At 39.7% G+C, this 13,197-nt stretch overlaps 1 protein-coding gene across 2 annotated transcripts; it reads right to left on the bottom strand.

Moving 5' to 3' along the window:
- Positions 1–1,556: 1,556 nt before the first annotated feature.
- LOC141397846 (uncharacterized) lies at positions 1,557–11,805 on the bottom strand. 2 transcript variants are annotated; one of them, XM_073974604.1, is made up of 4 exons: positions 11,647–11,805; positions 2,735–2,920; positions 2,342–2,474; positions 1,557–2,275 (listed from the first exon to the last, which is right to left on the bottom strand). In XM_073974604.1, exons 2-4 carry the CDS (start codon positions 2,835–2,837, stop codon positions 2,176–2,178), a joined length of 336 nt encoding a protein of 111 aa, XP_073830705.1. In that variant the 5' UTR covers positions 2,838–2,920; positions 11,647–11,805; the 3' UTR covers positions 1,557–2,175. The 2 variants fall into 2 exon arrangements, with proteins under 2 accessions (XP_073830705.1, XP_073830706.1); XM_073974605.1 differs by lacking the exon at positions 11,647–11,805 and adding an exon at positions 11,447–11,583.
- Between the last annotated feature and the right edge of the window lie 1,392 nt (positions 11,806–13,197).

Genomic DNA, 13,197 nt, shown 5'->3' with positions numbered 1-13,197 from the left:
TAGCCAAATATATGTGTGGACGCCAGACGTACGTGGAATTCAGGAATAACCCCCTGTTTTTGTAACTATTTTTTGTTCGTTCGTCTATATTCGTAATAATTTAGACATCCATAGCTCAGCCCCCAGATTACATACGAACCTAATTTTTCTTAGACGCGTTCAGCATATAGTTAAGAAATCCTAAATCGACCTCGTGTGAGAAGAGTAAAAACTTTTACAAAAAAAGGGGGTAAGAAGTCCAAACCCCGTAGAGTGAAACAGAGAGTTCCTCAAGGTGGGGTGATATCTCCGGAACTGTTTAATCTCTACCTCTCCTGTATTCCACCCCCTCCAGACGACATTGAGATCGTGACGTATGCGGATGATTGCACGATCCTGGCGTCGGGTACCTATCCTGATGACATCTGTGAGAGACTGAACAACGATTTAACCGATCTTACCACCTTTTTCCATTCGAGGAATATGCAGCTTTCCCCACAAAATCTACAGCCACTCTGTTCACCACATGGACAGCGCAGTTTGGACGTGAGTTGAATGTCGTGGTCGACGGTAGCAGAATTCCGACCACAAACTGCCCTAAAATTTTAGGGGTCACATTCGACACTACATGCACGTCGTGCGCACACGCCACAGCTATCTGCGACAAGTTGAAAAGTAGGAACAAGGTCCTTAAGTCCCCGGCCGGCAGCACTTGGGGTGCAGATAATGAAACCTTGTTGGCCACGTATAACGCGATAGGTCGGTCTGTGGTAAGCTATGCGGCTCCAGTCTGGTCCCCGAGATTGTGTGATTCGAACTGGAAAAAGATTCAGAATGCCGCCCTGAGAACAGCGACAGGGTGCCTCCTCAACTCTTCAGTGGACCATCTACATGAGGAGGCAAAAATTCTTCCTGTAAAGCAACACAATGAGATGCTTTCGTTGCAGTACCTGCTTGTATGTTATCGCGTGAGCCATCCCAATCACCATCTTGTGGGTAGGCCCGGACCATTCAGGGAGATCAGGAAGGATATCCATGCTCTAGAGGGAGAGGTCCAACGATACAGGAGAGAACCCCTAGATCAACAAGCATATTAAGCAGGATTGAATAGCATTCACACGGACGCAGTTGCCAAGGCCTTAAGCAATTATAGTGTGAATAAAGTACTTGGAGTACATCCTCCATCTATCGCAGCTGAGGAGCGTCAGCTGCCACGACAAACCAGAGTAGTTTTGACTCAACTACGCTCGGGATATTGCAGTCGCCTAAATTCGTATTGGGCGGAAATCGATGGCGCCGTGCATGACATATGCCCAGTATGCGGCATGGGCCCGCACTACACGCAACACCATTTTAACTGCCCCGCCAAACCTACCCATCTAACTCCAGTGGATCTGTGGCTACATCCCATCGAAGCAGCCACTTTTCTGGAATTGGAGATAGATCCAGAGCCAGATTGAACAGAGGAACGAACAAATAAACAAAAACACTGCTACAACAACAACAACATTAATAGCAACTGATGTATTCATTTGCTGTCAAACCATATTTTTAATCAAAAATAAACAACAAATATTTCTCTTCTATAAAGAATATCTGTGTACAACATCTTTATTTAAGCATCGCGAATAATATTTTATCGTTTTCTTCTACCTTTTGTGGATATTTCGCGGAAAAAAAACTGACAGCAAATGAAGACTACTGCCTGAATTCGCATTTTGGATTATCTTATTAAATTCGCCTTGGGCCTGGGTATATAAACTGCCTCACCTGCTTGCCTTGCTTGGCTGCTTCATTTCTGACATAACAAAAATAAAAGAATAAAGAAGAAAAGGCCACCTAGTACGAAATTGGCTCGTGAGAAATGAAGCAGGCAAGCATGTAAGGCAGCTTATGAACACAGGCCTTAATCCATAAGTGATTTATGTGACAGATTGATAACGGAAGCTAAAACGGATTTTGCTAAAACCCCCACTTGAGTTGAATGATATATTTTAATGAATTAAACAGAAATCATATTTATTATTTTTGTTGTAAAAAAACCACTAATTTTTATTCCAGAAAATACACAATAAATAAAATTAAATAAATAATATTAAAAATATACATAAATATATAAATTAATAATTTTTAAAATTGTTTCCTTAATTATCACTTAACAATATAAAATTATATTCTAATATAAATATTTTTATATTACTTTTTGGGACACTTAATTTTTGGACAACAACTGGGATAGGGTTTAGATACGTCATAGTTAGTTTTCTCAATGCAATAGTTGGGATAACGATCACAGCTGTAAAGAAAATAAATTGAAAATAAATATTAAATATAATTTATATTAAATAACATAATAACTTACTGTTTAATTTCCAACACATAATCGGAACGACAATGTATTTTAAAGCATTCATATTCAATGTCGGTGGGACGTAGCGTCTCACCAACGGGTATGGTTAAATTGTAGTCCTCATAAAAGCAATGATTTTCCAAGGCTAAACACGGAGATAGAAAGAGAGAGAAAACAATTAGAGCAAAAAATTTGTGGTATAATCACAAAATCAAATGAGAGCAAAAATGGCGCCCAGAACAGAAGAAAATTATTTACTTCAGATAAAGGCAGAACAATCATTCAGAATCAACTTCTTCACTTAAATGAGAGATATAAGGCAAATATATAAATCTTTCTCTCTGTTTCAGCTATTTTTCATATATATAATTAATAGCTTTTTCTGTAATTATTTTATAAACTTACTTGGATGCACTGCATTTCCCAGATATTGTGTTGAAAAGCATGCCACTACTTTTAATGCCACCAAAGCCAGAAATATACGACCAAAATATTGTGTTGGAAACATGTTTAATCAAATTTCCCCAACAAATTGTTTACTTTTCGCCACGAATATATTTAGTATGTCAAGTTCACTTTTGGCGATAATGTCTGAAAAGAAATGAAAACAAAAACACACACATATTTATGGATTTGCTTATCAGTTTTTTAGAAAAAAATTAAAAACCTATGGCATCATAAAATAAACAAAAACTGATTTCATTTTGGAATGTTTAGTTGGCTAGCTGATATCAAGAGATCGGAACAGAAATCATTTACAAATGTGGATGCCATGACATCTGGGGTCTATTGAATGCTTTGCTATACAATTATCAAGCGCACACGTACAAAGGGAATTCATCGACTAGACAAGTCAATTTGATAGCGTATGGGCCGCTTAAGTTTACATCTAAGGCATGAGAATTTATTTTTATTGTGAGGATTTGTGTGATGTATACGCAATGGATTTGACAATTGAAACCCATTAAATCCTGTTATATTTAAACCGAGGGCGTCCCCGACGGCGAGTAGGTGCAGATGGATGGTCATACTATTCTACTCCTAGCGAGGAAAATCACTTTGTCACATGTCCAGTCTGGGATAGAGTGGTACGATCACCCACATCTGGAAACGTTAAGTTTACCGCGGACAAAAAACTGACTACGGTGGAGTTCAACTAAACAAAAAAAAAAAAAAAAAAAACAATGAGGGAAGAAGAAAAAATTGGAAAAAACTACGGTGCAGGGTCTAAATAACTCAGTACCGGAGGAGACCAGTGATCCGACTGCGAGTCACACTTCGTCGACAAAAAGCGATCTTGCACAAACATCTCCCACAGATGTGGGTGGCTTAGCATCTGTGGTCGAAGGTTCTGCTACAAGCACATAACCTAAAGAAAAAAGGAGGCGGAGACTAGAAGGGACCCCGACAGCAAAATAAACATCACCGTTGTGGAAAACCCCAATTAAAGCATGTTCACAAGATGCTAAATGAAGTAAGGGGTAGTTTACACTATATGTAGATGTCATATGACACGAAATAAAAACATTTCATATCTACCCACGCAGGCAATGTGGAGACGTAATTTTATTACATTTTTGCTGGTGTGGACGCACTAAGTAAATGGAGTAAGGAAAATCCCCAAGATTGCACATATTTGCGACTATATAATGATGGAAAATTTCATGTCATTTACATATAGTGTAAACTACCCCTAAGCAAGGGCATGGCAAAACAACAAAAAGGGTGCAGTGGTCCGGGGCTCAACAACAAAGACTACATAAAGAACAGCGGGATGGCGAGTAAGTAAAGAACAGCGGGATGCTTCTGAAGATCTTCAGAAGCGGCGAAAACGACTAGATCTCCTGAAGAACAGAACAGCGCTAGACCGTTCAAGAAAACCAAAATAACTTCCCACCTTTAAATGTCTGGAGAAAACCTTGTCAAAGCAGACGCAAAGTGTGTTCGGATATGATGAGGCTGAGCTCGTCAGCAGAACTTTGTGGAACTACTGGAGACTCTGAAAAGAAAACCGGACCATCCAAAAGTGAAAGTTGACTGTGGAGACAGGAACAGAGCCACCATCTTCTTACGACAAGGTAGCCAAAAAGCAGGGACGAGTGTTACGCGGTGATTGACACCAGTAAAAGTTCTGGTAGGCTATTCAAAGATCACCAGGAAACCATCGAGAAGATGGTAACTAACACAAATTGCTACACCACATCAGCTGCGAGCTCAAAGGCGACCCGCAAATGTATTCCTACTCCTTGTACAAAATTCTTTACTTGACCAAAATGGCGGTATACATCTAGGGGTATGGCTGAAAACTCGAGACGGAACGGATGCTTGATGATTTTTTCAAAACAAAATGAGACTTCGAAAGTAAAAAGATTGGAAGTAGTAAAGAGGGAATAAGAAGATGGCACTCTCCTTGTGAAGGAACTTGACGATCTCTCGAAGGGCTAGCTATGTTATGTGATGAAGATCTGGTAGGCTATACAAAGATTACAAACAAACAAAGAAAAGATTACGACAAATTGCTAGACCACATCCTTCAAGAGCGTGGACGAATAAAAATTGTCAGCATTTGGGCTCATTGGGGATCTTCTAATGTACCCCTGCAGCTCTCTGAGAGGTAGTCAGCAGCAACTCCTTGGGAAGGTAAACAATTGAAGTTGGTGAGGAAGGACAAAATCCAGCATCTGGCCAAAATGGCGATATTCATCAAGGGCTATGGCTGCAAACTTGGATGTAGGCAAGCTCGAGTTCTTTGGAAAACAATGTGATACTTTGGAAGTAAAGAGAAGGGAAACCTTCCAGAGGGAGAAGAAAGAGGATGCCGCTCTTGTGCAGGAACTTAACGATCTCTCGAAGGACTAGTTGTGTTATGGGTTGATCAACACCTGTAGAGGTTCTGGTAAGCTACACAAAGATTACCAGGAAGCCATCGAGAAGATAGCAAACAAGAAATTGCTGCCGCACATCCACCATGAGCGTGTACCAATTAAAAAATTATCAGCATTGAGTTCAAAGGGGACATCCCTGCAGCTCTCAGGGAGATAGTCAACAGCATAGCCACACATCGGGGAGATGAAAAATTAAAGCTGGTGAGGAAGGAAAGAATTCCTCACCTGACCAAAACGCGGTCATACATAGAGGAGAGTGGCTGCAAACTCGACACGAAACGCATGCTCGAGGTCTTTGGTAAACAAAATGAAACTTTGAATGTGAAGAGGTGGGAAGTCTTCCACAGGGAAGAGACGAGGATGGCACTCTCCTTGGTCTGGGACTTGACGATCACACGCTGGTCATTCTGACAAAGGCCATGGTGTAATAAAGGCCTGGGTACATAAGTTGCCTCGCCTGGTTGCCTTGTTTTCCTGCTTCATTTCTGACATAACAAAAATAAAAGAATAAAGAAGGCCAAGACAATTTTGAACTAGGTTGCCCTTTTCTTTTTCATTCTTTTATCAGAGGCAAGCAAGGCAACCAGGCCTTAAGTCTCAAAACAGTTCACTTCGAAATTGGAGAGGGCGTGAACCAATAAAAATTATCAGCATTGAGCTTAAAAGGGGACCAAATAAAATACCCCTTCAGCTCTTGTTGAGGTAGTCAGCAGCATTTTAGCTGAAGAAAAAGGACAAAATCCCTCACCTAACCAATATGTCGATATACATCAAGGGGTATGGCTGCAAACTGATGATGAAAATACTCGAGGTCTTTAGAGTACTTATCGGAGATCGAGAAATCGATCAACGATAAAATATTGGAACAAATCCTGCAAGGACGAGTCCCAATAAAAATAAACTGCTGTGAGCCAAGGGGGGACCTCCTATTGTACCACCTGGACTCACACGAAAACTCTGCAGCTCTCGGGGAGGTAGTCAGCAGTATAGCAACTCCATGGGAAGGTGGCAGACTAAAACTGGTGAGGAAAGACGAAATTCCTCATCTAACCAAAGCATCGGTGTACGTCAAGGGGTATGGCTGCAAGCTCGAGACGGAGCGCATGCTCGAGGTCTTTGGCGTACAAAACGAGGCCCTAAAGGTGGAAAGATAGGAGGTCTTCCACAGGAAGGAGAAGGAAGACGGCACTCTCCTTGTGATGGGGATCGACGATCTCTCGCTAGCCGGGCTCGTCAAAACCAAGGGCAAGGCATTCTTCGTCTCGAACTCGGTCTTCTTCAAAATTGGAAAGGCAAGAGTTGGTGAGGAGGAGATTGCCAAACCAAATAACCAAGAGGTCAACCTACCAAAAGGCTTACAGGAGGGAGGAGCAGACGAAATTAGCGACTCCCAAGAAGCCAACCTACTGGAGGACCAATGATTGAGGTCATCCAGATCAACCTTCATCGGAGCGAAACGGCAACACTAGCCCTGATGGACAAAATAACTAAAGGTAATATACATATTGGTTTAATCCAAGAACCTTGGACCATAAAAAAACAAGGTTTCTGGACTTAACCATATAAATTATCAACTTTTTTACTCAAATACGGGATCCCGACCGAGGACCTGCATTATATGCCACAAAAACTTTTGCTTTCTTTTTTCTCCAGAGTTGTCATCGTCGGACGTCACAGTATTGAAGCAGGGGAATGGTAACATATACCTAGCATCATTATACCTGCCGTTCGACTCCCCGACATTACCACCTTCGTCGGAATTGCAGCAACTGGTGAGAAGAATAAAGCAAACAGGTAACGAAGTACTAGTAGGTAGCGATGCTAACTCTCACCACATCTCGTGGGGTAGTACTAACATTAACAAAAGGGCCTTATAGATTACTTAAATACTAACGACCTGATTACACTTAACACTGGGAATACGCCAACCTTTGTTAATAGAATTAGGGAGGAAGTACTAGATATAACGATATGTTCAGAAATTTTAATAAACGAGGTACACGAGTGGAGGGTCCTGGAGGAACACTCCTTCTCAGACCATAAGTATATTAGATTTAAAATAGCTAGGCCATCGCCTAACCCGATAACCTTCCGAAACAAATCCAAAACAAATTGGACAAAGTTCGGAAAACGAGTAAAAGAAAGACTTGGGCAAACAGATGAGGAATGCCTAAGTAAGGAGTACATAGAGAGAGAGAGAGAGAGATGTCCTAAAGTTAACTGAGGCACTAGTAAAGTCTTTCGAGGAAAGTTGTCCCCTTCGAGAGAGGAAATCCGCCTACAAAAACCCTGGATGACAGGGGAAATTCGGAATAAAGGCAAGGAGGTCCGCAGACTTTATAATAGGGCCAAACGTAAAAAAACAGCTGTATTCTGGGACAACTATCAGGCAAAATGAAAGGAATACAACAAAATAACAAGAAACGCCAAACGAAACTCCTGGAAGCTTCTCTGCGAACAGGTGTAAATGACGTTTCAAAGATTAAAAAGTTTCTATCTACATACACAGACCGAGCAATTGGTCGATGGAAATGGAAAAAGGATTGAAACAACAGAAGAAACTCTAGGCCTTCTGATGAAAACGCACTTCCCGCAGAATACCATGGTTAACACTGAGGCATCGACGGAATGTATTAACTCATCGGAAGAGGCACCAAAGATCGACAGCTTAATGGTCCAACAAGACATTTTAAGCTTTTCACCATATAAAGCAGCTGGACCAGATCAGATCTTCCCGGCTTTACTACAGAGGGAAGTGGACTTTATTGCGTCCAAACTGGTCGGGATCTTCAATGCATGCTTAAAACTTGCATACACTCCTATAGCCTGGCAGGATGCATAGGTAGTCTTTATACCCAAACCTGGCAAGGCAAGTTATGCAACACCAAAATCTTATCGACCGATAAGTTTAACTTCATTCTTACTCAAAACAATGGAACGGAAGTCGACATCATGATAAAGAGTAAGATCCCCAACGATATGCTTAAATTCAAACAACATGCATACGTTAAAGGCAGATCAGTGGAAACCGCTTTGCATGAGGTAGTACACCACATAGAAAGAACCTTCGAAATGAAAATGTACACACTTGCTGTATGCATCGACATCGAAGGCGCTTTCAATAACGTAAGCACCGAGACACTTATCCACTCTTTAGACGAGTTTCAGGTAGACAGGGCCTTAAGGAACTGGATAAACCACATGCTAAGGAATAGATGGATAAGCTGCGGGCTATACGACGTGAAAATAAGAGACAACGTTGGACAAGGAACGCCACAGGGAGGGATACTTTCACCTCTGTTGTGGGTTACCACCATAAACAGTCTCTTGAGGACCCTAACCGAAGAAGGATTTGACCCAGTCTGCTACGCAGACGACGTTATAATACTTCTGAGGGGAAAGAATCCGAATCAACTCTGTCGAAGAGCAGAAACGGCCCTAAAAATTGCTTTTAACTGGGCCAGGCCGAGAGGTCTGAACGTCAACCCGGAAAAAAACAGAATTATGTCTATTCACTAGAAAAACGAAAATGGGACACTACGAGGAACCAGTTTTTCTAGATAAGACAATAAATATCTCCTGTACAGTTAAATATCTAGGAGTAATTCTGGATAGGAAACTTAAATGGAAAGACCATATACAAGAAAGGGCTAACAAGGCCCAAATATGTTGGTCAACCTGCAGAAGGGCGATAGGCTCAAAATGGGGGTTCAATCCTAGGATGATACACTGGCTATACAGAAGCGTAATTAGACCAATTCTAACGTACGCGTCTGTGGTATGGTGGACAGCCATGGACAAAAAATGCAATGTGGAAATATTGCAAAAGGTCCAGAGAACATGCTGCCTAAGCATTAGCGGAGCAATGAGGACCACACCGACTAGGGCTCTAGAAACAATCTTGTTTGTACACCCAATAGATATTCTGGTAAGCTATGAGGCAGCCATCGCAGCTGTAAGGCTAAAGTCGATGAGCGAGTGGATCGAAAAGAGCCACCAAACATACCACCAAAACATATTAAAGGTCACAACGGGTGAATCTATAAATCAGGTAGTATCGGACCGTATACCTGAAACTAGTGAGGTAGCCTTGTGTAAAGTGTCAATACCTGACAGAGACATGTGGATCGGGGGAGCTCTAGCACAGATTCCCGCTGGAAGCTGTGGGTTTACGGATGGGGCTGTGCTAGGGGGAGAACCGGACTGGGTCTTTATATAATGGAACCGGAAACGGAAATCTCCCTCCGTCTGCCGGATCATAACACGATCCTGCAGGCGGAACTCCGGGCTATAACAGAGTGTCTGCTTTGGTTTGATACTCACACAAGGCCTACCACTGTAAATATCCTTACGGACATGGTTTAATAAGAAAGGTTAGCCAAAGCTTTATGTCAATTTAATTTTTTTCATTCGAGTATGCCTAAAACTTCAAAACAATATAAACAAACTGTGTATGTGTGTGTGGTGTTTGAATAATATGCCAAACAATTTTAAAAACAATCGAATTCAATGATTTTTAAAATTGTTTTTAGACCATTTGTATGGAAGAATTCGGTGAGATTTGCATTGAAACAATCAGTTTATGATATTCACAACTCGATTATGTGGAGAAAACTTAACTCTTCATTCATTTTTCGCGTTTTTTATAAAATGCTCAAAAAATGCATTATAAACAAACCCACTTGTTGCTTTTATTTTGAAGTTTTAGGAATTCAAGAAAAACAAGGGTTCTATAGATTTTTTTCATTTAAATCTACCTCTTTACTTATACCATGCTTACGGATAGCAAAGCAGCCATTAGAGCTATATCAACCAAGACAGTGAAATCTACAACTGTCTTGGAATGTATTAAATCTATAAATAATTACTCCCAACACGGTAAGGTAAACATTATATGGGTACCAGGGCATACCGGGATTAGGGGTAATGAAATAGCAAACTCCTTGGCAAAACAAGCCAAGGAGCAACCCACGGTAAGTCTAGAAAACGCTAAGCCGTTTAAAGCTACGCGACTAGAACTAAAGACATGGGCAAAAAAATGCACATGTATCCCTCTGGAGTAGTGAAGAGAAGGGAAAAAACACAAAAATCCTATGGAAAAACCCAGACGAGGACAGAACAAAAGAATTACTTTTACTATGTAAAAAAGATATTAGTAGACTGACAGGAATCCTTACAGGTCACCTAGGTCTAAAAGCGCATCTGCACAAAATAGGTCGTGCAGAAAACAGTGAATGCAGAGCATGCGGAGAGGACGACGAAACGTTGGAACATTACCTCTGCCATTGTCAAGCCTTCACAAATCTGAGAACCCAATTACTAGGGAATGACATTATACCAGGACTCGACCAAATTAGGACAATCGAGTTCAAAAAGATCAGAGACTATGTAAATAGGACAGAGATCCTAGACTAAGTCAAAAAAAGATAATCCTCCATAACCCAAAATTAGAGCGCACAACAGGCCTACTTATGGCTTAAGTGTATGTCCACATGGGCATGTGGTGATCTAGGATCACCCCTCTTATCAACCTAACCTAGGAAAAAATGAAGCCGTAAACACATCCAACGTTTCAGTTTTAGCAAAGGCAACATAGATCGATTTTCCTTTCTTCTTTTATCAGAAATGATGCCCAGCTTACTGGAATTTTGGATGTGTTTTCGGCTTTGAATGTGAATACATGAAAAGTCTTCCTTGTTCTAGAACTCTCGCTGGCCAGTCTGACAAATACAACGGGCATGGCGTTCTAAGCTTCAAACGCAGTTCACTTAAAAATTGGATAGGCAAATATCGGTGAGTAAGAGAATGCCAAATCTCCGAGCAAAACTTAAAAGGAAGGAGAGGGAATTCAAGCACTGTTGGAGAAAATAAATAAAGGTAATATACACATAAAAAAGAAGGTCTCTGGATTAAACCACATAAATTTTAAATTGCTCATGTATGTAACTACCTAATTCAAATGCAAATTGCATTTCTTTATTCTTTTAAATTATAAAGAACGACCGAGCCATAAATCCCCATATCGCATTCTTCTAAGTGGGACTGAAATCTGATAACAAGTTGTAGAAGCTAAACGAGAGGTTAGGATACAGCCGTCAGTTAAAAAATGTATATAGCCAGGTTTTATAAAAAGAGGTGCTGCCTGGCCATATTCCGTTGGCGATCTTCGTGGAAATATGTAGTTTGTTTTATTCCATTATGGACTGGCAAAGTTGGATTTGTGATAGATTACTTTTAAAAATACTTTTTAAAGCTGAGGGAAATCATTTCACATTATCTGTTTCACCATTTCACTTTTATTTGGATTCATAGTTTCTAATTCAAATGTGGAGCTCACGGGCAAAACTTTACAAAAATATTATCTGTTTTCCATATTTAAACACTCAAAGATGAGTTATTTGATTCCAATTTATTTTCATAACATTTTCACACCTTCGTTTAGCCTTTTCGATTTACACTTTCGACGTTTACAATCGTGTTCGTTTCTAATTCCAACAATCCGCACGTTTACAAAGCTTAGACAATACTATCTGGCATCCGATACAAAATCTAAATTTTCGCTACAACATTTTTGTTAGAAGATAATTTTTTTTGTTGAAAAGAAATTTTATAGAGATTTTTGTGAATATGTTAATTTCTGAAATCATTCCTCTAAAATCCTGAGTCATTTCATATTTTTAAATGCGTCTGTCTGTCTGTCTCACTGGTGTGGTCTGTGGTGTTGGTTGGTGACCATCATTTCTCGGTCGCATTTTCGTTTGTAATGAGGCGCTATTAAATCAGCTGCGCGCTAAGCTTTGTCAGATGAAATTGGTGATAACAAAAAAAAAAAAAAAAAAAAAAACACTGGCAATAAACAAAAACACACACACTCACAATAAGTTAATAACAATAAATAATACAGAGGTTAAATATGTTGACGTTATATTAAAACAACAACAACAAAAATAACAGCATTATTATCTTCATCACAAAAAACGCAATAATCCCAAGATTAAAATAAAACAGCTATTTAAACTTTGTTTTATTGATGCTGTTATTGTTACTATCTATCCCCTTCATTCAAATCTATTGTTTTGGAAATATTTTACAATAACTTTCTGCATAATTTTATTATTCATATTTGCTTTTAATTAGCATAAATAGCAGTGGTTTTATTTCAGAGAGAGAAAGAGAGATGCTGACCAAGAGAGTTTATTTGAGATTTCTAACTGGGATGATGCTAATTTTGTGATTTTATTGTCGCTTGTCAGTTTTAAACGGCGGGATACATAAGCAGTATAGAATTCTTCTTTACAGTAAGTTTTAACTCCTTGATTTAGCAAATCCAGTGGATTTAAGTTGTCATTTTCATACAATATACAGTCGGACCTCGATTATCCGTGATGGTCGGGACCGGAGGCATTACGGATAATCGATTTTCCCGGATAATGGAGGCAATGCTTTTATGAAATTTTTGAACATATTTTTAAGTAAAAATGACATAATATTGTACAATAATATGAAAATCTGCAATTTTTATTCAATTTGTAATGGTAACCCACCAAATTTTAAAAGGATACATAATATCGTCATCATCAGATTCATCTGAAATGACTTTGCCCCCTGGTTTTTGTGATACCATAAATACCCAAATTGTGCAATACGGGAGAATTTCCAGTTTTCGTTTGTTTACCTTTTGTTTGCTTAATCAGATTAATTGGAAAGTGTGTTTTTACTCCCGGGCAATGAAGTATATAACGAAAAATAGAGGAAATGGAAAAAAGTCCAACATTTCTTTTCTATCACGGATAATGGAGGTTCCCGGAAATCGATTCACGGATAATCGAGGTTCAACTGTATGTCAAATAAATCGGGATAATACACTTAATCATCGTATAATAGCACGGTTACACTACAGCTTTTTGCCGGGTTAACCCACTTCATGAGGATTTATTTGCTTAATCTGCTCAAATCTGACTAGATTTGCCATACAAAAATTAA

Source organism: Musca autumnalis, unplaced genomic scaffold, assembly GCF_047663935.1.
Source record: "Musca autumnalis isolate F117 unplaced genomic scaffold, ASM4766393v1 scaffold_3, whole genome shotgun sequence".
Classification (NCBI taxonomy): domain Eukaryota; kingdom Metazoa; phylum Arthropoda; class Insecta; order Diptera; family Muscidae; genus Musca; species Musca autumnalis.
Note: the sequence above shows the minus strand (reverse complement) of the source record. Positions and strands in the feature narration are given on the sequence as shown.